The sequence below is a fragment of the Peromyscus maniculatus genome, chromosome 8 (genome assembly GCF_049852395.1).
Source record: "Peromyscus maniculatus bairdii isolate BWxNUB_F1_BW_parent chromosome 8, HU_Pman_BW_mat_3.1, whole genome shotgun sequence".
Classification (NCBI taxonomy): Eukaryota; Metazoa; Chordata; class Mammalia; order Rodentia; family Cricetidae; genus Peromyscus; species Peromyscus maniculatus.
In genome coordinates, this window is record NC_134859.1 from 38,038,031 (window position 1) to 38,065,122 (window position 27,092).

The 27,092-nt window shown below is 45.7% G+C and overlaps 1 protein-coding gene and 1 pseudogene across 3 annotated transcripts; both read right to left on the bottom strand.

Moving 5' to 3' along the window:
• Positions 1 to 279: 279 nt before the first annotated feature.
• On the bottom strand, positions 280 to 26,696 carry LOC102917726 (solute carrier family 22 member 21). Of its 3 annotated transcripts, XM_006995901.4 has the most exons (10): positions 25,897 to 26,696; positions 24,667 to 24,770; positions 10,244 to 10,398; positions 9,220 to 9,391; positions 7,996 to 8,122; positions 5,600 to 5,700; positions 4,910 to 5,124; positions 2,861 to 3,043; positions 1,186 to 1,321; positions 280 to 832 (listed from the first exon to the last, which is right to left on the bottom strand). In XM_006995901.4, the coding sequence occupies exons 1-10, from the start codon at positions 26,287 to 26,289 to the stop codon at positions 745 to 747; spliced, it is 1,674 nt and encodes a 557-aa protein (XP_006995963.3). In that variant the 5' UTR covers positions 26,290 to 26,696; the 3' UTR covers positions 280 to 744. The 3 variants fall into 3 exon arrangements, with proteins under 3 accessions (XP_006995963.3, XP_042139932.2, XP_076434489.1); XM_042283998.2 differs by lacking the exons at positions 9,220 to 9,391; positions 10,244 to 10,398 and having other exon boundaries at positions 25,897 to 26,392; XM_076578374.1 differs by lacking the exons at positions 9,220 to 9,391; positions 24,667 to 24,770; positions 25,897 to 26,696.
• LOC102917408 (eukaryotic translation initiation factor 2 subunit 3 pseudogene) lies at positions 22,433 to 23,594 on the bottom strand (annotated as a pseudogene).
• Positions 26,697 to 27,092: the final 396 nt, after the last annotated feature.

A 27,092-nucleotide genomic window follows, 5' to 3' on the forward strand; every position in this document is an offset into this window, starting at 1 on the left:
GTCTGGGGTGGCCAGGGATGCTGATTTACACAGCAGAGGAAGACAAGCCTTGGCCTCAACAGTGGATTTCTCACGGCCTGGACAAACCCAGGACTCTGACCAGACACACGAAGCACACCAGGCCGTGGGACTGTGCAGTCACAATCCACACACTGCTGACGTTATGTACCTGCTCACACCTTCATTTCCTCTAGGTTCCCCAGGTCTTGTGTTCTTCTGTTGTGAGTTAAACAACCACAGGAAGGACTTTTGTAACTTAGAAAAGATGAGAAATCAAACTCACATGGAATCCTTTATTTCCGAAGAAGTTTTGTTTGTTTCCACCTGGTCCTTCGTATGGAACTCAGGGCCCTGTGCATCCTAGCCAAGAGCACGGCCACTGAGAGACGTCTATTCCTTTTCCTGTGAGTCTGTCAGTTAGGGAGAGGAGGGGAACAGACCTGCAGTTCTATCTGTGCAGCCTTCACAGTCTTCTAAGACAGCAAAGCGAGTCTAGCAGGTGTTTCGCACAGTCTTGCAAGTCCTACTGGCTCAAGAGACTCATTAACTTCTTTGGAAGGGCCAAGGCCACCACTGGAATGGGATGTGCAAGCTGTCTGTGGTTGGCTCTCCAGGACAGATTCACCCATCCAGGACAGAGCACATTAGACACAAGGTCAACAGAACAGAAAAACTCTCAGTCACTGACAGTGTTTCTGACGAAAGGCAGGTTGTCTGTTTCGTTTTTCACCTTCTGAAGGGGTGTTATGAGGTTGTGCTTTTTTGGACTGTTGGGCTTTCCTTACCATCTTTTAGCATCCTTTTATGGTTTTTGGTTTGCCGTCGTTTTATTCTATTAAAACAAGCAAAACAAATGTTACTTACAAATCTTATAAAGATACCTACCAGTTTCAAAACAAATAAGCCAGGTCTGGAGAAAAACAAAGTGAAAGAAAAACAAGAAGACATGGCAGATTCTCAAGTTTCCTGTAGTCTTTGCACTAAATAGAGCTGCTGCTTTCATGGGCATGCACATGGACACCTGTTCACACAGGATCAGGCCATTGCCCTCATAGCACCATGGTTAAAGTAGTCCAGTTATCATGAGACACTGGGCAGGGAGCACTACTTCAAGGGGTTGAGGCTTTAAGACATGGCCAGAACCTGACCAAATAGATCTACAGTGTGAGGAGGGAGATATCTTACTTTTTGACCTTTTGCATCTGGTCTATTTGGTCTGGGAGAGAAGCACCAGAGCTCTCTGGGAAGAACAAGGTGATGATAGCTGTCAATATGGTCAGACTTCCCATGATGACATAAGGCAAGAAGCGGTTGTAGGTACCTGTGGTCAAGCAGAGGATCCAGGTTACAGTGACACTTGGTCTTATTCTGGTCCTTTAATCTCTCAGGAGTCTATATAGGGCTTACCTTCCTGTTGGTCTCAGTGCTTCCCAAAACCTGGGCTGCTAGAGTGAACTCTGGCATCTAGAGGGTCTCAGAACCCAGACCTGGCACAGATGTGCCCAGAGATCCAGCAGTGTCCACAATGGACAAGGGAGAGGTATAGGGGAGCAGAGTCACCAAGCTACAGGGTTACCAATGAACACAAGGTACTTGTCCAGGACAAAGCAACTTTCTACCTCTGCAGAGTGTCACAGTGTGGTCTACATTCAGGTCAGACAAGATGCTGCAGCCCATTAGCCATGTACTAGGCTTTCAGAGTACCCACTACTCTCAGGACACTGGCAGGTCCTCTCCAGAGCTAGGGACATGCAGAGGAGGAGGAGTTTCCAGGAGGGTGTCCTGCTATATAAAGTGTCAAAAGGCAGATCTTTACAGGGCATAAACACCCTGTCATGAGTGGCAATGAAGGCCTGTATGCCACCTACTGGGGGGTGGTGCTGAGGCAAGAGGAGCAAAGGATCAAGGGCTGCTGGGGCTACAGAGCAAGTTCAAGCCCAGCTCATACAACTTAGTGAGTCCCTGTCTTGAAAAGTAAAATGGGGGCCAGGGTGATGGCTCAGCTTGTAAAAGTACTTGCTGCTAAGCCTGACGGCCTGAGTTCGATTCCCAGGATCCACATGTTGCAAAGAAAGAAATGACTCCCCTAAATTGTCCTCTGACCTCCACATATACACTGAATAAATGAAGTGTGTGGGAGCCCACAGAGGTTTCCTAGTGAGATCGGAGCTTGCTTTACAGCAGGGCTGCATAGGGGGAGGACTGCCCATGTGTGTGGTTACCAGGTGTTTGGAAGGGTCTGCACTTGGCTGTGCTGGGGGAGGTCCTTTGCTCCACCCCTTGGCATCTCTTTAAAAAGCCCTTTAGGAGAGACAGGAGGGGCCGGTGGATAAGGATCCAGGCCTTCCCGAGGCTATCCTGTGTTTCTATCTGTCTCTCTCCCCTCTATATTTCTTATCCCTCATTCTTTAAGAGTACCCTGAGAAAAATGTGGGGGTGGGTCCCCCAAAGAAGTGTTCTAAGTTATGGCTACTGTCAGTCCCTCAGGTAGACCTCTTGAATAGACAGGTTTCTCTTTATGTTCCTAACTCCAAGAAGAAATTCCTCTAGTAAAGTATACTGGCTCCCTAAAAATTTCTTGGGATAAAGAAATTGTAGTTTGTGGTTGAGGGTCTGGGAGACTGAAATAGAACCCCCCCCCCAACACACACACACTTTCTCATCCCCATCTAGATGGTCTATGAGTTATTTTCCATTTGGAATGGGTGCCTTCTCCATATTACACTTGGAAAGGACCTCCTCCAGCCAGGGTCCCAGTAACGGATGCATCCTGCTAACTACAGGCATGCGTGTCCAGCTCACATTAAAGCTACTCAGAGCTTCTGTTCCATCCATCATTCCAGTGTGCTATGGTACTTACCAAGGTAGACAAAGTAGGGAGACAGAATGCTGCCAAGGCGGGCTGCTGTGGAGCTGACCCCCACACCCATGTTTCTGACCACAGTGGGGTACAGCTCAGCTGTATACACATAGACCATGGAATAGGCTGAGGTGATTCCAAACTTGCCCACCATCACCAGGGTAGTAGACAAAAAAAGTAAGTCTGGAGAGATAAAAGAAAGATCGCAAAGGTAAGAACCAGTGTAAAGACTGTCCAGGAGGAGTTCTCTTCCCTTTTAGCCTAAAATGAACCCACTTTCTGATTTGGAGTAGACAGAGTTGGTCAGTTTCTATACTTTTCTATTGGAGAAAAACACCATGGCTTAGATTTCTTTCTAAGGGGATTATTAAAAGGAGACTGAGCACTCAGTGAGGGTAAATGTGTTCCTCTACCTAAAAGCCCAGACAATGTGCCCCTCCGCCCAATCTGCCTGCCTTCCAGAAGTGATCCTGTGTTAGGGATGAGCTGCTTCCCCAGAACCTCACACTGAGGGCACTGTGGAATTAACCAAGGACTTGAACATGAATGGCGGAGTTCAGCTCTAGCCCACTTCATGCTTACAGTCTGCTCAAGAAGGTCAGGGATCTGGGCTTTTGAGGTGGCTCAGTGGGTAGGGGTCCTTCAGTCAAGCCTGAGAACTTGAGTTTGATTCCCAGGACCCACAGAGTAGAAGGGGAGAACTGGCTCTTCCCACTTCCTGCAAGTTGTCCTCTGACCTCTACATGTGGGAAACATGTCTCCCTGCTCCCCAAAAACAAGAGTAATAAAGTCACTGGAAAAAGTCTCTAAACCATCTGACCTTCGGGATGACCTCCAATCGGCTTCACTGTCTAATGAGTGTAACTATGACCCACAGGTCGCTCTGAGCTCAGCTGAGAGCCACTAGGCACTCCCAGGTTCCTTCTCTACACAGGGGCTGCTCCTGTACAGAGGGTCCAGTACCTCAGGCCTCAAAGTAACCACCAGAGGTTCCAGCAGCCTCAGGGGCATGGAAGATTCTGGTAAGTACTGGACAATAAGGCTTGCCATGTGTTCCACAGCTTGTCAGAAAGGGTTCCACCTGTCTATTAGTGGACACCAAGGCAGTGTTACCAGCACAGTCTTACCCATAGCCTGAGCTCTCTTTTATCTCTCTCCTTCATCACTTACTAGTTCCTTTTTCACTCAGAAGCATACTGGGCTCATTCCCTCTCAGAGCTCTGAAGTAGGCCAGGCGATGTCAGAGTCCCCATATAAGTAAGGATGACCTTGATCATTTCATTCTCCTGCATCCTCCTCCCAAGTGCTGGGATTACAGGTGTGACTCCCCATGCCTAGCTTTCCCTTTTCTATCAAATCTTCTGAAATGTTCTTCTTTTCTTTTCTTCCTTCCTTCCTTTTTTTTTTTTTTTTTTCTTGAGACAGGACTTCTCTGTTTAATAACCCTGGCTCTCCTGGAACTCACTTTTTAGACCAGGCTGGCCTTGAACTTACCGAGATCTGTCTACCTCTGTCTTGAGAGTGCTGGGATTAAAGGCGTGAGCCACCACTGCCAGGCTCTTCCTGACTTTGTTATGGTGTTCTGTTACATCACTTAAATTCTGCTGAATATCTCTTGTTTAGGATGTTACCATGACTGCTCTTTAGATGAGCTCCAGTTTCCTTTCTTTCTACTCATAGAAGTTAACAACATCTGAAGAGTAACAAGCATTTATTAACTTGTTTCTGCTCTACTAGAAAGAGACTCCATCAAGACCCATTCCAGGTATTTCTTGAATAAATAAATAGAACAGACCTAGTGTGATGACTTTTCCTCTTAATTCTAGAGAGGAAAATAGGTATGAACGTATTAACTTGGGTCTAGGGCAATTAACCAGCAGCCCAATGCTTTCTTCACACTGAAGGCTCTGACTTTGTGACACCATCTCTTGATTTTTAAGTGAGCATTGTGCACATGTAGCAGAGATCTAATGTCCTGACTGTATTTACTTCCTGGCTGAAGGAAAGTGGAACACAGAAGAGTCACTTGCAAATACACAGGGTCCATACCTGAGGGCACCAGCTGCATTAAGAGAAGGACACTGCCGCCCAGGAAGAGGGCACCAGCCATGGAATAGCGCCGGCTTACATGCTGCAGCAGCAACCAGGCCAACACATAGGCTGGGACTTCAACCGCCGCCAAGAGGAAGCTGTTCATATAGATGTTCCCATGCAAGTTAGGAGTGTCGAGAGAAAGTCCGAAATAGCCCACTGATATGGTCAGCCTGCAACAGGGTAGAGGAGAGAGCTGGAGAAGCGGCTCAACAGAGAACACTCTGAAGAGGAAACAGCCAGGCATGGGGGAGGCGTGTACAGGATGTGTGCGCAAATGAGAGACAATGTGGCCCCACTGTAGAGGGAGCGCCCTCTGTCTCCATGAGCACAGGAGAGGTGCTGTCAGTCTCTTCTTGGCTATTTTCCACAGATAATCTCCTGAGGGAGGGGACAAGGGACAGGACAACTAAGCAAGGACCTGTGGGATTCCCTTGTGGGATCCCTGGATCCTAACAGCTTCCATGACCATCTCTCCTTTTCTGGGTTTCCATGACATAAGAACTGTCATGTCCTTGTGGCTGCCACCCATCACAACAACCCTTGCATCATCACGTGATGACAGAGGTTTTCAGCTCTGCTCTGAGGCATGTCTATAGCACAGAGGCCCCAGAGTAGGTAAGGCTCAGGCAGGTCTCACTTACGCACCACAGGATTATGGACATGATGGTGAGGATCCTGATATTCCGGGTTCGGATCAGATCATAAATGTGGTGTGACTGAGGTGTCTTGGAATCTGAGTCTTGTAACTGCAGGAAGAACAGAGTTAATAGTATAGGAAGGAGAAAAAGTTGGAGACCTGGAACCCATCATTTTCACTATCTACTTCTCAAGAGTTAGGGAGCATTTTAAGGTTCTTCCTTGAAAAGACAGCAGTAGTGACTCAAGGGAGCAGTCCGAGGCCCCCTGCAGGCTTAGTCAATGACAAAAGGCAAGGAAGGACCTGGAGGGATAGGGAGAGGAATCCAGCAATTGTGGAGGCCCAAGGTGACAGCCACCTCATTGCATTACCCTGCCCATTCCCACTGCCACCTCTCAGGGAGGCCTTTGAGGTTTCCTATGTAAGGCTGACTCCCTGCAATCTCAGTCAGAGACAAATAATGCTGTGTATTTTATTGAACTGATTTTTAAATGGAATGAATATTTTGATTCCTCATACCATGTAGTTATTGGTCTTCTTCCAGAAAAAAAAAATGAAATTGACAATAGAAAAACTGACCCACACTTCATCCAGAGTAACTTCCTGTGAGATTCAGCAGAGCCAACGCCATCACTAAACCACATGTCTAAACTCACCAATGCTCTTTCTGAGCTAATACACCTTCGGAGCTTGTTTTTACCCACACAGTAGTTCAGCAAAAGGTCAACTTGGGACTCAGAGAAATCCCCAAACAGCCTGATTTTATCAGAGATGCCAATGAGGCTTAAGGGTTCACCCAGACTGACCCCTTACTTAAATGCTACCAAAGCCACCTCACTTCAAATGCCCTTAGTCACATTCCAGTCCTGACTTCTGTGCTTCAGAGCCCTTCTAGATCATCCTGAGTGAGTGCTGCTGCCAGGCAACCACTTAAGGACTCTTGGTGGCTCTCAGCATCTTGGCTGCCTATAACAACTGCTTCCTCTGTCTCACAAGCCCCAAGTCCTCATGAGAACAGAACATCTCTAGCATGCTTAGTGCTTATACTACAAGAAATTACTCATGACATGAGAACAGGGAAGAGGTGATCATCAGAAAAGACTTGGATCCAGCATGATGGGAAAAAACAACTGCCAGAGACAGAACAGTGCAAATGTATGGGAGTTGAGATTCTCTTGGGATGACAACTGCTGATGTTGTGGGACATCTGTGCACTGTGTGAGGATGTGTTGCTATGATTGGTGTAATAAAAAGCTGAATGGCCAACAACTAGACAGAAGAGATAGGTGGGACTTGCAAACAGAGAAAGATATCCTGGAAGAGGAAGACGGAGTTGAGCCAGAGCAGAAGACGCAGGATGAGCAGTACAGAGAGATGTTATCAAGTTACATTATAGAATGTAGATTAAAAAATAGGGGTTAATTTAAGTCATAAGAACTAGTTAGGAACAAACCTGAGCTAAGGCTGAGCTTTCATAATTAATAATAAGTCTCTATGTCGTTATTTGTGAGCTCGTGGCCCAAAGAAAGTCCATCTACAATCTCAGGCATAAGAAACAGTGACTTCTCAGAATGCTAAAGCTGATGGACGCCTCTTTCTAATGAAAGGTATTTTAATGTTAAAAGGAATGGTTAAGCCAGACATGGTGGCATATCTCTTCAAACCCAGCTCTTGGGAGGCATAGGCAGTCAAATCGTTGGGAGTTTTAGGCCAATCTGGTCTAGACAGATTTCCAGACCAGTCAGGGCTACATAGGAAGAACCTATGTTAAAAAAAAAAAAAAAAGAAAGAAAGAAAGAAAGAAAGAAAAGTAAAAGAAAAAAAAGAGGAATGGTTAAAAAACATCATTACTTGAATAGGAAGTAAAGGAAGCATGGGGAAAAAAATCCATGGGAGAGAATTAGGTAGTTGGGACCCATTCCTCATCCTCTGAGGTTTGTGTGTATACATGTGCATGGGTGTATATGTGTACGCACCACAGGAATGTGAGTGCGCGTGTATGTAGGCTAGAGGTTGACCTAGTGTCATCTTCAGTCACTTTTCTACCTTCTACTTGAGACAGGATCTCTCACTGGCTGGTTCGCTGGCTGGACCAGCTAACCCTGCTAAGCCCCCGGGATCCTTCTGTCCCTGCTTCCCCAGTGCTGGGATTACAGGCACACTGCCATGCCTGGCCTTTTGGTCGTTGTTGGGATCTGAACTGAGGTCCTCATTTTGTATGGCAAACACTTTACAGACGGAATCATCTCTCCATTCCTGTAACTTCTGCATTTTAGCAGACCTTGCCTTAGGGATGGCTGGGGTTTGGGTAGAGTAAGGGCTGAGCTCCTGTGAGCTGTGCTGTATTCTGCTGACCTAAAATGACCAGTGTGAGCCTCCCCACCAGCTTCCACAAGGTATTTACCTCATCTGGATCAAAGATAGTGGAAGGTGCAACAATCCCATTGATTTTGGCCGCTCTGCGGATGATCACCTCTGCCTCTTTAATTCGGCCTTGAGAGATGAGCCATCGGGGAGACTCAGGAATAAACCTGGAAGTACAAGTGTAATCTAGTGAGGCCTCCTGTTCACTTGCTCTCCCAGGGGCTGGCCATGCTTAACTACAGAAGGGAAATGAGGTTTCAGATGCAGAGCTGGGTGTGTGGAGTGTCAGGTCTTCATAAGCCAGAAACAGATGGCCAGGTAGGTACCTGAGGTATGAGTTCTGCTGAGCAAAACCTGAAGCATCCTGTACATCTCAAGGGGATCCCTACTCTGGCTGGTACCTGCCTGTCTGTAGTAGTGCTGCCCTTCTGGGCTTTAAGGAGACAAGCACAAGATGGGCAGCTGATGCCCGGCTTCTGCTGAGCATTAGGCACACCCAGACTCTGCTATTTTCTACTCTATCCCTGAGATCTACAGGAACTTCTGCAGTGATCACTTAACGTCCTTTCTTCCTCATTCTACCTCTGATTTAGTCAACAGACCCGTCAGCCTCTTTACACAAACCAGCATGGTTATCAAGGCTGGAGACTTGGTGTGTGGAGTCTTAGAGGATATGTTCCTTATCCTTGTGACCAGGCAGCCCTCTCTCCTCTCATCAGGGGCCATGATGCATTATTTCTTCCTCTCCCACTGTTCTCCAGGGGGCCTGCCAATGTACATGGATGAGGAACTCACTTTAGTCTAGTCTATTGTAAGGGTGATTCTTGCCTGGTTCCTCTGTCAAGTTCCATGTCTTAGAATGGCCCGTGTTCTGCCTGCCTAATGCCCCTCTGTTGGAGGTGAGGCTGGAACCTGCTTTCCTCTGCAAAGCCACTCAGGGAAGCTCACTTTTGGAGCTTCCCTCTCTTTACCTCCCCAAACCCATGGCCTGGGGCCTCAGCATCAAGCAGCTACAGCCCAGCCTGGGATCTGAGACTTTCCCAAAGGTTAGATTGGCCCCTATCTGCCTGCAGTAAATTGTTAGTTCAACTTTGAACAGGGCAGAGGACAAGCAGGCATTACTGAGTATGGAGAGACTTTGTGACATGATTTATAAATAAATTTCACCACCCTTTTCTGTGATCTATAATTGGGGTTTGGGGGCTATTGCTGCCCTCTACTGGACATGAGATAGAAGCCACCCCACAGGCAGGGCCACACTCACCACCAGAGAGCCCCACACAGCACCCCTGGCAAAGTGATTGCCAGCAGCACCTTCCGCCAGTCCCTGATGAAGTATGCAAACAGAGGCAGAACCATGAAGCCAAATGCAAAAAATATGCATACTCCTAAGGTGGCGAATATAATTCGGACTGACTTAGAAAGAATTTCTGTTCCTGTTCAAAACAAGGAAGGAGGCAAGTTAATCATTAATTAGGGCTATTTCCTTAGGAATCTTCTGTGGTATCATTTTCAACATAGAGACAAGGAGGGAGCCAGAATTAGCTGTGTTCTGAGGCCCTGGGAGGGGTTGTATCTGAACTAAGTCTGCTTTGATTTGCTCCTGGGGTGTTCCTCTGAGGTCCCTAGGCAACAGTGCTCTCATGAAAACATCATCATCATCCTCAGTCACATGCTAAACAGTGTTAGGCCCCTGTAAGTCCTTCCATGAGGAAGAATTCACCAAAGAAAAGTCATTACTAAGGTCACACATGCTATTATCCTTCAAGGAAAAAATGTTCTAGTAAATGTGAAAAGAGAATAATAATCCTTTTCACAATACAACCCAAAGGAACCCAGTGATCTGATTAGTTAAGCAAGGCTCTTCCAAACAGGGAGACTGGAAGCTTTCCAGTGGGAACAAGGTGGCTTGTTTGAGTCAGAGCCTCAAAGGATGAATGAACTCTGACCAGAACCTGACCTGGGCCATTCACTCTCCTTGGCAGACACTGATAGCCACCAATGCTATGCAGCAGCTCCCTGTCCTGGGGGGCCTGCCCTCCACAGCCCTCCTACCCTTGGTGTGCTTCCTTCTTTCCTCAGCTACCTAAGCCCTTGCTCAGTTAATGGCGTAAGTGCTAATAAGGCCAAAGGGTCACAAGTCAGAGGCCAGAAGAGAGCTGGACATCTCTGGTTTAATCTCCCAGCTGGGAAGCTAGGTTTATGTACTAGGGAAAAATTTCCCCATGACTTGTCTCCAGAAAAATGAAACATAGTATCTAGAAGTAAACTCCAACTCATGTCCATACCTAGGACAAATGCTGCCAGGTAGTTGGAGATATGACCCATGCCAACAATGAGAAAGAGCACAGTAAACATCTCGAAGTTCACAGAGAAGACCTGCAGGAAGCTGAAGCCTGTGTGCATGGCCATGGTCAAAAACAACACATTCTTCCGTCCAAACCTGGGGAGGAAAGAGGATCACAGAGAAGCAGCTGGGAGAGGCAGCAGCTGGCTCCACTGAGAGGTGCTTTCTCCTGTCCCAAGGACTGGCATCAGGGTAGTCCCACTCTCCCAGTCTCCACGCTGTCACTGAATTCCACACTTTCTAGGAAGTATAGCCTGGACACTCAGGCTGCTCCAAAGGCAGTGCCACAGTGATGCTAATGACTGCAGGGGATGAAAAGGCATTTGTTTTGTTTAAATCCACGTACTTATAATAATTTTTAAAGACAGAAAAGACATGTAAAAACTCAAATATATAATTGCATTACAATTTGATTTTTATAACATATAGAGTATACTCCTTCACAAGTTAAAACATTTCAACTGTATTTGTTTACATTTTAAAGAGGGGTTTGAGAAATAAAAACATGACAGAAATTTTGTATACTTCACACAATAGACAAGCACAGATATATTTTGATAAACATAAAATAGTCAATTGTATATAACATTCAGGAAGAAAGTATACTTACAAAGAAACAGGTAAAACTGCAGTGTGGTAACAGACATGCCTGGTAATTGTGTGCCCTCCGTTTTAATATTGCAGGCAGATGAAACAGCCATGACGGACAACCCGAGTCTTTCTTCTGTGGTACCAGGGATAGAAACCTAGTTCTAGGCCAGTGTTCTACTACTGAGGTCCACCCTAGTTCAGACTTCTAACTTTTTTGTTTGAAAGTTTCCTTCCATTTTTAGTTATTGGGATATAGCCATGTGGAGATCAGAGGACAACTTGTAGAGTTGATCTCTCCAGCCATCCTATGAATCCTGGGGGGCTGAACTCAAGTCATTCTGTTTGACAGCAAGCACATTTACCAGCTGAGAAGGTAAAAGGTCGCCAGGCAACCAACCTAACTTCCCCTCCTTGAGTTAAAAATTTTTAATTTTAATTTTAGTTTATGTGTATAGATGTTTGGTCTGCATATATGTCTGGGCACTATATGCATGTCTGGTGCTCTCAGAGGCCAAGAGAGCATTAGAGCCCCTAGAACCAGAGTTACAGATGGCTGTGAGCCTCTATGTAGGTGCTAGAAATTGAACCTAAGTCCTGCAAAAGCAGTCAGTGCTCTCAAGGTCTGAACTGTCTTTCCAGCTCCTGATACAACTCTTGGGAAAACAAATAAGCAAACAACACCCCCAAACAACAACAACAAAACTCCTCCATGGGTCACTGAAGGAGGTGTAATTTGGAGAAATTTTTATCTTTTACTAATGCAGATGTATAAAGAGTCCTTCTTTTCATTTATTGAGGAAGTCTCAATGTATCAGCATAATAGTTACACACAAAATCAATGTTGGGATAAAGTACCTTCATGGAACCAGATTTTCATGGAACGCATAATATGAAAATGTTTGTATACCATCTATATGCCCTAGAATTGGAGATTATGCAAATATGAAATATATAGCATAATGAATTACAGAAAACAATACTGACAATTTAAAATAGCTGGAGGAGATGGGCAGAGCTCAGTGGCAGAGCTCATGCTTAGTACCCACAAGGACAAACGAAATGAAAACAAAACTACAAAAAAATCCAACATACAAATTACATACAAATTACAGGGATAGATTATGGCAACTGCATGAAGGCAGCCAGAGGAGCAGGGGACGTGCATCATCACCTATAGTGCAGACTGTTGTCTTTGCTTAGATTAGCGCTTCTTTCTGTTTCCTTCTGGTCAGGATTCTTTCTGGAGAATGCATTCATCTGCACTGTTTACATGGAGGAGCTTCTCCTCAGACCATGCAGGCTCACACACTAGTTTCTTTGGGAAGCACCCTCTGATACACTGGGAATAATGCTTTCTCAGGGCTCTAGGTGTCCATTTGCCTACTGTGTTGCAGTTTTCCTGAGTACCATCAAAAACTGCATCAATCCCTTCCCTGGATGTAAGCTTTCTACTCTCTTTACATATCCTTCTTTACAACACGAAGCTCAGTTTGGAGGTTTTCTTTGGTGTGTGTGTGTGTTCTCATGTGCACATGTGTGTATATATATGCATGTGGAGACCAGAGGTCAATCTCAGTGTCATTAATCAGAAGCTGTCCACCTCATTTTAAGACAGGGTTTCTCACTGACAACTGGAACTCACCCATTAGGTTAGGGTGGCTGGTCAAAAGCTCCAGGGAGCCTCCTGCCCCTGCCCTTCCATCCCTGGGATTACAAAGCCAAGGCACCCAGCTGTTCACAAGGGGGCAGGGCCTGAACTCAGAACTTCATGGTTGTGGGGCAGGCCCTTTACTGACTGTGCTATCTCCCCAGCTCAGAATTCAGAATTTTAAATTCTTGTTGATTTGGGGCAGTTTTGGGGTCTAGGGTCTGTTGCTCTGGGATTGCCCCTCTAGTGATTATGATCGCACTGACATGGAAGTGGTTCACTGATTACCTTAGTCAATGAATGTTTTTTTTTTTTTTTGTAAAGACTTTTGTTTTGAATAATGTGCATCTTTGTGTTTGTGGGGTAGGGAACATGTACATGTGTGAGTACAGGTGCTCCCAGAGACCAGAAAATGGCATGAGATCCCCTGCAGCTGCAGCTGGAGCTAGAGACAATTGGGAGCCGCCTAATGTGGGAACTGGGACTAGAACTCAGGGCCTCTGCAAGAGCAGTGAGCACTCACTGCTGAGTGTCTCTCCAGACCTGGAAGTGGTTACTCACGGGTGCTAACTTGGGTGGGGCAGACACTGGATGTGCTTCTGAGGGAACAAAGCTCTACTGCGTGCCGTGCTGGCTGTGGTCAGGCCACTTCCAGTTTGGTCGAACTGTGACAGTGAGAGAATCTAAAGTAACTGGGTTTCCAGAACTAAAGTAAACTTGTTTCTCTAGATTCTTACCCTCCCCATCCTAAAGAATCCCCCAGTCATGAGCCGTCAAGGGAGATGTTTAGCCATCACCTGCATTCTTGACCTTCTTGCTCCCTGATCACTCCCAGCAACAGCCAACCTGGGCTAAAAAGGAAACTTTTTATCCTTCCTTTTTATCTCCTTCCCAGAGCCCTTGCTATGAAAAGTGGAGAAGGGAGTGGTTTCAGCTTATTTCCTTGAATAATTCATGAAACCACACATTCATTCTATGACATTTTCTGTATCTTTACTCACTTTAAAAAACAAATTTGGCCAGGCAGTGTTGGCGCACGCATTTAATCCCAGCACACGGGAGGCAGAGGCAGGTGGATCTTTGTGAGTTTGAGGCCAGCCTGGTCTACAGAGCGAGATTCATGAAAGGCACAAAGATACACTGAGAAACCCTGTCTCAAAAAACCAAAACAAACAAACAAACAAAAACAAATTTGTAGCCATGCGGTGGTGGCACACACCTTCAATCCTGGCAACTGGGAGGCAGAGGTAGGCAGATCTCTTTGAGTTGAGGCCAGCCTGGTCTACAAAATCAAGTTCCAGGACAGCCAGGGATACATAGATAAACCCTCTTTTGAAAACAAAAAAACAAAAACAAACAAACAAACAAAAAAAAAAAAACCAAACCAAACCAAAATAAAACAAAAACCTGAAACCAACCAACCAACCAACCAACCAGCCAGCCAGCCAGCCAATGTGTTTGTTGGCTTGTTGTTGTTAAAGTGGGTGCCACAAAAGGAAGGAACAAGTGTAAGGATTTGGTCTTTAATTACATCATCAGCCTTCACCGATTAGCCTTAGCCTTCCCAGCCTAAAAAGCGGGTAGGCCCTCTGTCCCCTCTCCTTTCTTCTCCTTCCTCCCGGCGCACCCTCCCCCCGCCCCCTGCCCCCCTTCGGCCCTGTGTCTCACTCTGTCTCTTTCTCTCTCTCCCCCTCTCCCAATAAAGTTCTAAAAAGGTAACCATGGCTATGATTCTTTTAATCAGGACGCTCCTCCACTGGCATGGCCGCTGCGGGCAGAGACCAGCCACGAGGGGCAGCGCAGTCTGGGGGAAAGTGGCGGATTCTGCTTGAGACTGGTCTGAGCTGGCTCATGCCATGTGCATACATTAGACACCGGCAATGCTTCTGCTTTCAAAGAGTGTCACCTCTGCCCTCCAGAAGCTACTGTCTGGTGAGACAATATCAATCACACTTTAATTAACATGCTACCGGACACACCAATACACACTGAGACAAGTGCATAAAAGAAATGGTCCCCAGGTCCCCAGAGACACAGCAAAGGGACTCAGACTCTAAGGGTAGGTGATGGAAGAATTTGTACTGGGCTCCACCTGGTCTGGCTCCAGAGTGCTAGCACCTAGCCTTAATCCACCTTTTGTTTCTTGGTTACCTGTTGTTTCTCTTGATGCCCTCCTCTGTGTGAATCTTGCCAAGAATTTCCCAAGGGTACAAAGCCTATGCAAAACTCAGCTGGGAAAAAAATCTGGCACACTGTGATACTCCGTAATTGAGAATCTGCATTTGGCACTGTCCCTTTGCAAGCTTAGTCAGGATGCTTTGGGGATATGGAAATCAACTTCGTAAAAGTGTAAATTTGGGAAAAAAATAAAAACTCCCAGAACTAAGGGAGGGTGTCTCAGTCCATGAGAGGCTGGGCCCCCCTGCAGCTGGAAAGGCTAAGACATCCTTAAAGTGTACTGTGTCTTCTAAGCAGGGACCTGAGTGAACCCACACCCATCAACAACAGGTAGGGATTGGGCATCCAGGGATGATCTCCTTGATAAGGTCCAAAGGAAAAGTAACTGCTGGCAGTGGGGAGGCATTCTGTCTAGAACGAGTGACCATCACAAATCCTATGACATCAATTTCCATTCAGTTTTCTTCGGGGCTATGAAGGAAGTACAGGAATTAAGGTAATGGAAACTGACTCCAGGAGCTCTGTGTGGCCAAGAAATAGCACTAAGTGGAGAGAGAAGCCAGATTCTGAACACACACACTATGGCTTGGGGGAATGTGTGTGTATGTGAAGAACACAGGACTTGAGTGACAGGCATTAGCTGCCCAGCAGAAGCCTTTGAAGGAAGTAAGAAACCCAAAACTGCAAAGTGCACTCTGGCTACTAGATAGTGAAGAAGGACACTCCCGTTTCGCTGCACTGTTCTGTAAGGAGGGCATGCTACAGAGACAAGGCAGACCAGTGCAAACTCTCCCCCTTTCCTCCCAAAGGCTGCTCAGCAGGATGACAGAGAGCTAGGGAACCCTTTCATACCACTACTCTTGGGCAGCTGGAGGGTGTGAAGAAAAAAAACTTGTTTGTGTTCTTTGGGTTTTGCTTGTTGTTTGTTTTTAAACCATGTCTTACCATATAGCTTGGGCTAACCTCTAAGTCTATCCTCCTGCTTAGCCTCTAGTGCCTGGATTACAGGCATGCACAACCATGCTCAGACCAGAAAACCTCATGTGAACTTCATTTTTAATTTCTTACAGTTTTGGATGGGATGGGGTGCATGTGAACTACAGAGGTACATGCGGAGGTCAGAGGACAACTTGCTGGAGTTGGTTCCTTCCTTCGACCATGCGCATCCCTATGACAGAATCCAGGGGCTTGAGCTTGGCAAGTATCTTTACTCTGAGCATCTCTCCCACCCACAGACCTCACGTTTAAAGGCTGTCAATGAAATGGCAAACATATATTTACAAAGCCAGGAAACATTAACCTACTTCTTTCTAGTGTTGAGTCGCTCATAATCCAAAAAGTTAGCTTAAAATGTCACATAAAAGTCATGACAATGGGCCCTGCAGTGGTGATGCATGCCTTTAATCCCAGGCAGTCAGATCTCTTTGAGGCTAGCCTGGTCTTCAGAGTGAGTTTCAAGACAGCTAGGGCTACAAGAGAAACCCCATCTTGCCGGGGAGGGAAGGCATGACAATATAAAATTACTTCAATTTCATTTGAATTTAGATTTAGGTTTATGCCAGGAAGAAAACTCAACATTTCTCCCATATTAAAAAGTTACTGTTGGTACTCTGAACAACCAAGTGAGGCCATAATTTGGTTCAATTATCAGCCTGGCACTCAGAAGTAGTAGAGCTGCCCACCTCACAAGCCCTAGCACTTCTCTGGCTGTGCAGACAGGCTTGAGGGTGGTGCTGGGAGCTGCAGGCAAGGAGTGCAGTCAGAACACAGCACTTCAGTGCTTTCATTTTCAGGCTGATGCTGTGGGATGCCTTTCTATACACTGTGAATATGTGCTGCTCTGATGGTTGATGAATAAAGCTGCATTGGCCTGTGGCAGGGCAGGATAAGGTTAGGCGGTACACTCAACTGAAGATTAGAGGAAGAAGGGTGGAGTCAGAGAGACGCCAGCTCGCTGCCCAAGGAGCAACAAGATGCCCACAGACCGGTAATGCCACGGCCACGTGGCAACATATAGACTAATAGAAATGGGTTGAGTTAAGTTATAGGACCTAGCTAGCAAGAAGCCTGACCCATAGGCCATACATTTATAAGTAATATAAGCCTCTGTGTGTTTACTTAGGACCAAGCAGCTTTGGGAAGCTGGTAGGAGAGATTCGCCCTGACCACGGCTGGGTAGGATCAGAGACACAGGAAAACTGCCAACTACAGTCTCAGTAAGCTAACTTAAAAGAAATTTCAGGTGCAAAAGCCAGCACACACACACACACACACACACACACACACACACACACACACACACACACACACACACACACACACGGGTGTCATGTATCCCAGGCTGGTCTCTAAGTCACTATGTAACTGAATAGGACCTTAAACTCCTAATCCTCCTGCCTCCATCTTCTAAGTACTGGGACTGCAGGGGTGCATCACCACACCTGGTTTATTTGGTGTGTAGATCAAACCTAGGATTTCATGCATTCTAGCCAAACACTTCACCAACTGGGATACATCCCCAGCTCCCTGCCTCAAAAATTTCAGAAGAGGTCTTTCAACACACTCCATCACCCTTCTGTAGGGAAGGTAATCCCTAGTATGCTCAGGAATTTTGTTTCCATTGTTTCTTTGGGAGTAAACCCTTTAGTGTGGAACTTAAACACTTTTCCTCAGCTCATCATGGTGTTCCATGCACAGTTCACAGGTTCTTAAGATGGCTCATAAAGATCCAGTTAATCTAGGACACAACTGGTGTGGTTTCTACACCCAGCTTGGGGCACTTCCTCCTTGATTTTGACATCAGCTCAATTTCTCTGAGATTCAGTGGCCATTGCACCCTTGAATTCCTCACTTCTACATGAAGGACCTCTCAGCCTGGTCCTGCCCCTCCTCTGCCATTATGGGAACCAATCATAGAGTAGCTATACATCCAAAACCACACTGAATCTCTCCAATTAGGGGTCTTATAATCACCCCAAATTCAATACCTTCCAACTGAATTCAATGTGTCCTCTGCAAATGTGGTTCTCTGTTTAGAAAAGGGTATAATCTCCCTCACTTTGTTATGAAGGCCAGAGACCTTTCCTTCCTCACTCTCCACATCTGACCAGTTAGCAAGTCCTCCTGACTTCACTACCTCATCTCTCCAGCCTTGGTCCTATGCTCAGCACCTATCATCTTTTGCATGGACCACTGGAGATCTTTTAACCAGTCCCCTTAAGGGCTCTCTTGTAAACTGGGTGTGGTGATTCACTCCTTTAATCCCAGGACTCAGGAGACAGAGGCAGATGGAGTTCTGTGAGTTCGAGGCCAGCCTGATCTACAAAGGGAGTTCCAGGACAGCCAGTGCTGTCACACAGAGAAACCTTGTCTGAAACAAACAAACAAACAAACAAACAAAACAAAACCAGAGCAAAAACATCAAAAACTAAAGAGACAGAGAGACAGAGAGACAGACAGACAGACAGACAGACACACACACACACACACACACACACACACACACACACACACACACACACACACAGAGGTGTCTCTTATTTTCCTTCCATCAATACAAGACTGTCAAATTCTTTTTTTAAATGTCTGTTTGATAGTCACACTCAAGTTAAAAACAACAACAACAAACAACTCTCAAGAGTCCTCACTGCTCTGTGTCTGAACCCAAATGCCTCACTTTGGTCTCAGCAAAGTCCAGTTTGTCCATCTGTTCAGGCCTCTGCCTGCCTCATGGCCCTTGTCTTTGCCCCATTCTCCAGACCTCAACCACAGTGGACTTTTTTCTATTTCCAAGCCTCTGTCTATTACTTAACACACAGCTCTTCTTCCTGCCCAGAATCTTTTCATCTCTCTACCGCTTTTGACAACAAATTTCTACTCATCTTCCAGCTTCAGCTCATGCTTTGCTTCTCAGTAAAGCCTCCCCTGGCCCTGTCAGACACTCCCACAGCACTCTGTCCTTCTCTGGTATTGTTTCCCATGGCCAAGGAAAACAATCACTCCCTCATTAAGTTGAATCATCTATCTGTCTTGCCAAGGACAAGTTCCAGGTGAGCAGAGGTCTTTAGTGGTAGTCCATAAACCAGTGGTCAAGGATCTCTGGGCCTCAATATAACCAGCCACTTGCCAGCTCTGTAACCCGGGGCACAGAACTTAACCCTGGGCACAGAACTTAACCATTGTGTTTTATTTTCCTCATTTATAAAATGGGAATAACAGTTCCTGCTTCAGAGGGTTGTGAGGACATGGTTATCTGTTTGGTGTTTAAGGTATGCTGTACTTAGAACAGCATTTTGCACACATTACATACTACATATTTGCTAAACCAACGAAAGCAATAGATTGATGCACGATACTAGATTAAGAAAAATATCATTCCCCAACAGGGAGGTACTTCAGACTCAACCAGAGTTGAAAATCTATGGTCACAGCATATAGACCTCTTTATTTATTTTATTTTATTAATAATTTTTGGTGTGTGTTTCTCTGTGCAATGGCTGTCCTAGAACCCATTTTGTAGACCAGGTTGGCTTCAACCTCAGACAACCACCTGCCTCTGCCTCCCAAGTACTAAAGGGCTGTGCCACTATAACTGGCAGCCTACTGACCTCTTTAATGCACTCTGGCAGCAGCTGAACATTTTTGTTTTTAATCACTATATGACTCCTGAAAATAAATCTCATGGAATATATACTTATGTAAGTTTTCATGTGCTGAGAATGGTGGCACATCCCTTAGTTCTAGCCCCAGCAAGGTGATGTAGGAGGACTGCCACAAGTTTCAAGCTGCCCTACATAGAAAGTACCAGGTCAGCTAGGGCAAAAAAGCCTTTGTCTCAAAAAAAAAAAAAAAAAAAAAAAAAAAAAAGCACCCACAAAACCAAGGGCCAACAAGATGGCTGGCTCAGCAGGTAAAGTGCTTGCTGTGCTAGCCTCATGAATTCAGTTGGATCCCTGGAACTAAAATGGGTTTCCACAGTTTTCTCCTGACCTCCAAATGCATGTTTTGGCATGCTGGTATACACACCTCTCTTCCATTACACATACACAAAATAATAAAAATGTAGAAAACAACACGCAAAACTCAAAAATTATGAATAATGATGTGGTAGTGATCCATAGATATAAATGTGTCATCATATCACCTTGAGTGCATGTGACAGAGCAATGCAGCTTTGCTCCCCAGACAGAATGACATTCTGTCTCAGCCTGAACTTTTCTCTGAGCCCCTAGCTATCCAGGAGGATGCTGCAGCAACCTCTATTGGGTCTAGAAGTATTCTATCAGAGCCACCATGGCCAAAGATCTGTGGAAAGCCTATCTTTTGACCTTAGGTGTCCGTGATAGATTCCAAAGCTCCAACTTAAGGGACACAGCATAACAGATCCTTCTGAGAACTTCCCAAAAGCTACTGACCTTGGTCCAACAACAACAACAACAACAACAACAACAAATCCTCATATATAATCTGTAACCTTGTGTATATAATTTCATGAGTTGTTACTTTTGGTTTCTGAGGCAAGTTCTCATTGAGTAGCCCAAGATGGACTTGAATTACTGGAATCCTGTGGTCTCAGTCACCTGAATACTGGGATTACAGGGGAGTTCCACTTCCTACTGCTTCAATTCTTTCCTTCCTTCCTTTCTTTCTTTCTTTCTTTCTTTCTTTCTTTCTTTCTTTCTTTCTTTCTTTCTTTCTTTCTTTCTTTCTTTCTTTCTTCCTTCCTTCCTTCCTTCCTTCCTTCCTTCCTTCCTTCCTTCCTTCTTTCTTTCTTTCAATCAGAACCTTGTTTTATTTAAATGTGTTCATGTTACAATACAATCCTTCAGAGTCAATCAAATATGTAATGTCAATAGTTTTCTCAAAACTCTTAAAGACTCAGAGCCACAGTTCTAAACCTCTATAAGGCAGCTTCAGTATCTAAAAGATCACAACACAGTAATTGTGGAATTAAATCCCATTTTTATGAAATCAAAAGAAAAGCAAACAAGAGTATCAAATACAAAACTACCCAGAGCCAGTGACATCATTATTCAGTATGTATATTTCTTAACTCCCTAAACTTCTTTCTCAACACTGGGGAGTTGCTTCCCCCCAACCCCAGATTTTTGAGACAGGGTTTCTCTGTGTTGCCCTGGCCGTCCTGGAACTCACTCTGTAGACAAGGCTGGCCTGGAACTCAGAGATCCTCCTGCCTCTGCCTCCATAGTGCTGGGATTAAAGGTATGCAGTACCACTGCCTGGCCTTTCTTTTTTTTAATTCCCCAGCAATTCTCATGTCAGCTAGAGTTGGAAATCACTGCTCTAACAGAACATCTAATTAAGCAAAATCATGATTAATTCAAAAGCATAGCACAGGAAAATTGCAGACATGTGGGGGATAGAATTAGAACCAACACACTCTGCTTTTGAACAATCTTTATCTCTTCTAAGGCTCAAAGATTACTAATAGCATAATTTACACCATAATCCTACCAACTACTACAGCTAGGAGCAGTAGTCAGCAGTAAGGTGCTTGTTCATCATGCAGGAGACTCTGTTACTAAAACAAAGACCCCAGAAAACACAACCTGGACAGAACCTTGTCAACTATCATTTATCATCCATCGTTATAATACTATTTGTCGGGGAGGGAAGACTGAGATTTTTAGGCATAAACAAGACATAGTCTCAGGGCACTGGAAGAGGGTGAGACCTTCTGGTGCTGGATTCCCCTGGTCCAATCCAGGAAAAAGCTATGAGCAAAGGGTCATCTGTGGCAAGGGAATAAGCACTCAATTTTTAAGAGCCTTGCTCATTTGAGCTCACTGGTCTTCCCTTCAAATTTCAGATAACAGAAGACCAAATAAAGGGAGTGGGTCATGGAAAGTGTGGGCCCTTGGTTTTGACAGCAACAACTGTCCTTCACCATGGAGCCACTCACAGATGAAAACATGAAAAAAGAGACCATTTTCATTTTAGATAGGTTAATGATACGTGTGCTATAGCAAAGGCTGGTTGTAGTGAAGTTTCACTTCAAACTTTCACTCATTGATGAATCAGACATTATTTTGGAATGTGTAACTTTTGCTAAAATGTAGATTTAATCCAATATAGTATATCGTATACCACTTTTGACATTTACTTGTAGGCCCTATGCTGTGGATATTGCTCTGTATGCTGTGAATGTGTTGCTCTGATTGGTTAATAAATAAAGTGCTGATTGGCCAGTAGCCAGGCAGGAAGTATAGGTGGGACAAGCAGAAAAGAGGATTCTGAGAAGAATCATGAGTCACCAGCTAGACACAGAGGAAACAAGATGTAAAGAGAAAACTGAGAAAAGGTACCAAGCCATGTGGCTAAACATATATAAGAATTATGGGTTGGCCGGGCGGTGGTGGCGCACGCCTTTAATCCCAGCACTCGGGAGGCAGAGGCAGGCGGATCTCTATGAGTTCGAGGCCAGCCTGGACTACCAAGTGAGTCCTAGGAAAGGCGCAAAGCTACACAGAGAAACCCTGTCTCGAAACCCCCCCCCCCAAAAAAAAAAGAATTATGGGTTAATTTAAATTTAAGAGCTAGTCAATAGTTAGCCTGAGCTAATGGCTGAACAGTTTTAATTAATATAAGCCTCTGTGTGTTTACTTGGGTCCAAGCAGCCTCAGACTGCAGGAGCTGGGCAGGACCAGGAAAACGTCTACTACAGCCCTATATTAGAAGTCGAGGTTAAATTCATCACCAAAATATGAGAATATACTTACAGCTACTACTAAGGTAATGAGCTATGAAATTAATTCCCTAGTATTGCTTTGAAAATACACCCCTAGATATTAAAAGAAATCCCAATTCCATCCCAAGGCATTGTTTAACTTGGATTCTTCAGTCATCATCTACAGTTGGCTTAATGGTCACTCTTCTTCTTATCTGACCCCAACCAATTAAACGCCAATGTTTCTCAACTTTTTGAGAAATTTTTTCTCCTATTTATATGTACATAGGATTAGTCAAAACAATCTTACCCAAATAAGCCTTGACAGCACTAACTCTTTCTCCTGTTGACAGGGATCCTATGTTGACCATTAGCACTTCATTCTTAGCTTTTGGACCTTTGCTCTTTCTTGTCTCATTGAGTTCATACACCCAGAAGACGTTTAAGCAGTAAATAGAAAATTTCCAGTTCTGTGAATATTTCAGGTAAAGCTCCAACTGCACCAAGCACTTGTCCCTACCATTCTGTGAGCTCTGTACAAAGTGGGGTCAATCTTTGTTCCAACTCCAATGAGACTACCCAGTGCAGCATACTGAAGATCATTATGTTCCACAAAAAGTGATACAATTTTGGAAAAGATTGTTTTACACATGAGTTTTCCTTCACTATCTTTGGAAACAATACCAGGTCTCACTTCTATCTCCTGGCCCACCTTTCACACTCCTTTTGGAATACTACCACCAGCTACACCTCCTTAAAGTCATCAACTTCACAGCTAGGTTTGTTGACATCAAATGACCTGGTAATAATGAGAGGGGGTTCTGAAGTAAGGTTTCTTGGGGGCACTGGTATTTTCTTCACTATGTACTCACAGACGACTTCAATATTGTATTTCAGATGAGCAGAAGATGGGCAGAACTTGGAATAATTGGTGCTCCTTCTGCTACTGTTCCTTGTATAAATGTGAGAATCTGCTCATATTGTTCCTTGGCCTGACTTTCTTTTACCAGCTCAATTTTATTCTGTAAGATCAAAATATGCTTGAGTTTCATGATTTCTATGACAGCCAGCTATTCAGAAGTCTGAGGCTGAGGACATGATTCATGACCAGTTATCAACAGAAGAGCTGTATCCACCACTGCTGCGCCGTTCAGTATCTCAGCCATCAAGATACCATGGCCAGGACAGTCAACAAAGGAAACATGCCTGACTAATTTGAAGTTCCCTTTGGTCCTTGGAATGTCTGTAGGAAACTCATCTGGTGTACTACTTGCACATGACCTGTAACATTCTAGTCTAGGACAACTTGGGTCATCAAGTTTATAAATCTTAGCACTAGCACATCCAAGCTTGATGGTAATATTTCTTTCTAGTTCATTTTTGAATCTGACAGTGTGAACTCCAGAAACAGCCTTCACCACAATGGACTTCCAATGAGCTACATGACCAATTATACCAATATTAATTGTAGCTTGTCTGCTAATAACTTCATGTGAAAGTGGTGTCAACTTGGTGACATCCAATGCGGCGAGATCCTGTCGGGAAAGATGTGGCTGCCCGAGTGTCACTCCAACCTCACTCCCAGCCATCTTGCTCAGAGAGCTGCTTTAATTTCAAGGTTTTTTTTTTTTTTTTTTTTTTTTTTTTAGTTCTCTGAACCATTAATGGACCTTAGATTAAAAACTTTAAAATTGTACAACTACCATGCTTATAACAAATAACATTCATTCTCTCCTGGCCATACAGTAAGTACCATAATCACAGGCCACTTACCTAAGGGACACCAGGGTTCTGCTTCTCATACCACAAACTGACTAGTGAGGTCTTTATCTTCTATCACTTTGCTCAGAGAGAGAACCCTATCTTCCAAATACAAGGGTGGCCACCATGGTACTGCCATGCTCTACAATATAGTGCATCCACATGTATAGTGTCAACCTCTCTCTCTCTTTCTCAGGAATCGGGAGAGTACTATATCTCCCAGGGAAAGGGGGCCACACTTGTGCAGAAGTGAATCATGGCAAATCAACTGGTCATTGGACCATGGGTACACATGGCTTGGCTGGCAATGGTTTCTCTGCTCAGCAAGGATTAGGAAATGATGTGGGAGGTTGTTGGCCCATTTTACTTGATATGTATAGTCTAAGCTAGACATAGATGCTGCTGCTGCTTCTGAAATGAATGGCTCTGGTCTAAGAGAATACCATCGGTTGAAGTCAAAGTCAGGTATATACTCCTTGATTAGTACTGGGCATCTTACCTGTCTGAGAGCTGTCCTGAGAAGAAGGAGCCCAGCAACACACCCACATAAAACAAGGAGGTGGTGAACGGGCCTTTCCAATTATCCTTACACACCAGGTCCCACTGTAGGAAGAGGAAAGGGATGCATTACTCACTCCTTTTCTGAAAGTTAAGGCTTCTTGTTCAATGAATTGGCATCCCTGCATCCCTGAATGTCCTGAGTATATGAGCTCACTAACACAAGCAATGCAGAGAAAGCAGGTGGCCTCTCCCTCTTGTCTTTCATAGTGCAGGTGACTGGGAATGGAATGGGTTTTTGAAACTTCAAAGCCCACCCTCAGTGACACACCTTCTCCAACAAGGCTGTAGGTCCGCCAACAAAGCCACACCTCCCAACACTTTCCAAACAGTTCCACCAATGGGGACCAAGCATTCAAATTTATGAGCATATCAGGGCCATTCTCATTCAAACCACACCACCACAGAAGACTTTTTTCATTGTTCTGCATAATCAGTATTGCAGAGACTCCAGGAAATTACTATTGGTGCCTGAGTCCCCCAAAACACTTCCACATGGCCAATTAAACAGCATGTCACATCTCCAGCTGAGAGACTGCAAGGGATCAGTCACCCAAGAGGAAAGTGCAAAGGGATGAGGAATTAGGTTTCCATCACTCTCTACATGAAGGTTATGTGCCATAATTAAACCTCGCCAGTGATCTTGTCTCAGAATACTGTGGAAAAGACTCCATATAAAGTCATCCCGAATAGATAGATCTTCAGACCCAGGGGTCCTTGAGAAATAACAATCCATCGAGGGTAAACAGAAAACAATTTCTCATGGGGCAGGACAAGACTTCATTTGGGGTGAGGACAGGTGAAGGAGGAAAGAGTAACTAGAGAAATGGAAGAACGTTTGGGACATGTGTTTCCTTAACTTAGAAAAGTTCTGCAAAGAGTATTTCCTTTCTGAACATAAATGCTAAGACGGTGGCACTTCTCTGGATCAAGCCCTAACTCCGCTCCTCTGGATCACATCACTAGACAAAGTCGCATCACTCAGGGTCTCAGGGCATCTCCTAGGGGCAGGGTCTTCTTCAGTGTGGCTCTAAGAATGATTGCCAGCCTGACACTTGAACTCTGAGGGACATACTGTGGCTAGAAGTCATCTCATAAATTTATGTTCCCGGGAGTCCTGCCTGGAGGATGCCCGGTTGTCACCAGACACTGACAGGGGCCTGCCACCTACCTCGGTCACGATGGTGGACAGGAAGACATCCTTGCTGTACTCCCAGCCATCCAGGCAGTTTTCCTGCTCCAGCTGCTCCAGGTCCACGTCCACTCCAGGCTCCAGCCCCAGCGCAGAGAAGTTGGCGATGGCGGCCAGTCGGTAGCGGCGGCATTTCTGGGGCACCTGTCGCCCGTCCTTCGTCTCCAACGGGATACTGTGGTTGCGCCACGCGCTGCTCAGGTTCACGGTGTCCGGTACCCGGCAACGGTGCTCCGGGATCGCTGTCAGGAACACGGATGACAAACCAGTGAAGCCATTGGGGATGATGCTGGCGCTGAGGAGGAAGAAGATGAGGCGCTGGAAGGGTCCCCACTCGCCCAGGAAGGCGGTCACGTCGTCGTAGAGTGACATACAGCCCTTAGCCGCTCAAGGCGCCTGGCCTAGAACCTGAAGACATCTGGGCGCCGGGGGCGGGGCGGGGCGGGGCGGGGCGGGGCGGACCTGTGCGCGTGCGCAGTGCGCAGAGCGCCAGTCACCTGTCTGAGAGGCGCGAGGACGGCATCCGCAGACTTTCGCAAAGCTCTGGAGTTCCTCCCGCCGCCTCAGACCCGCCAGCGCCAACAATACGAAGGGCGTGAGGCCATGCTGGGCGCTGGACCCGCGGATGCCTGAGGCGGACCTGGCCCAGGACTCAGAACTGCCCGGGCGGTGCTGAAGTTGGCGGGTTGGAGCCTGGCTTCAGATTTAGTCGGCTGGTGAGGGGGGCTCGGAGCCCCTTGACCACCGACCCTGCTGTTCGTGGAGCACGGCCCTGAGGTGAGGCGTCCTCGAGAGCAGGCGCTTGGCTGGGGGCGGGGCCTCTAACTCCCGCCCTGAGGAAGCAGTGGCAGCTGGGGAGGGGGCGGGTCTCCCCAGGCCACACCCACTAGCCGGGCTCTTTTAAGGAAGTCGTGCCCAAGTCGGATGCGCGAAGGCTTAGAATTTAAGTATTTAAATAGCCTACCCTCTCAGGTTTTTGTTATGGGTCAGAAAGGGATTGCATCCCGCTGAGAGTCTGCTCCATCAGAGGACCTGAGTTCGATTCCCAGCACACATCAGTGGCTTACCACCTTCTGTAACTCCACTTCCGGGGGAACTAAAGCCCTTTTCTGGCCTACTGGGCACCAGGCACACACGTGGTGCACAGACATACATGTAGGCAAAATGTCCATTCA

What these genes read in the sequence shown, in the direction of transcription:
- LOC102917726 (XM_006995901.4), bottom strand. Translation starts at nt 26,289, where the DNA reads ATGTCACTCTACGACGACGTGACCGCCTTCCTGGGCGAGTGGGGACCC. An exon ending in CTATCTTTGATCCAGATGAG is followed by an intron (nt 5,701 to 7,995) that starts GTAAATACCTTG and finishes TTCTTCCTGCAG; the next exon opens with TTACAAGACTCAGATTCCAA. An exon ending in CAGATGCAAAAGGTCAAAAA is followed by an intron (nt 833 to 1,185) that starts GTAAGATATCTC and finishes TTGTTTTAATAG; the next exon opens with AATAAAACGACGGCAAACCA.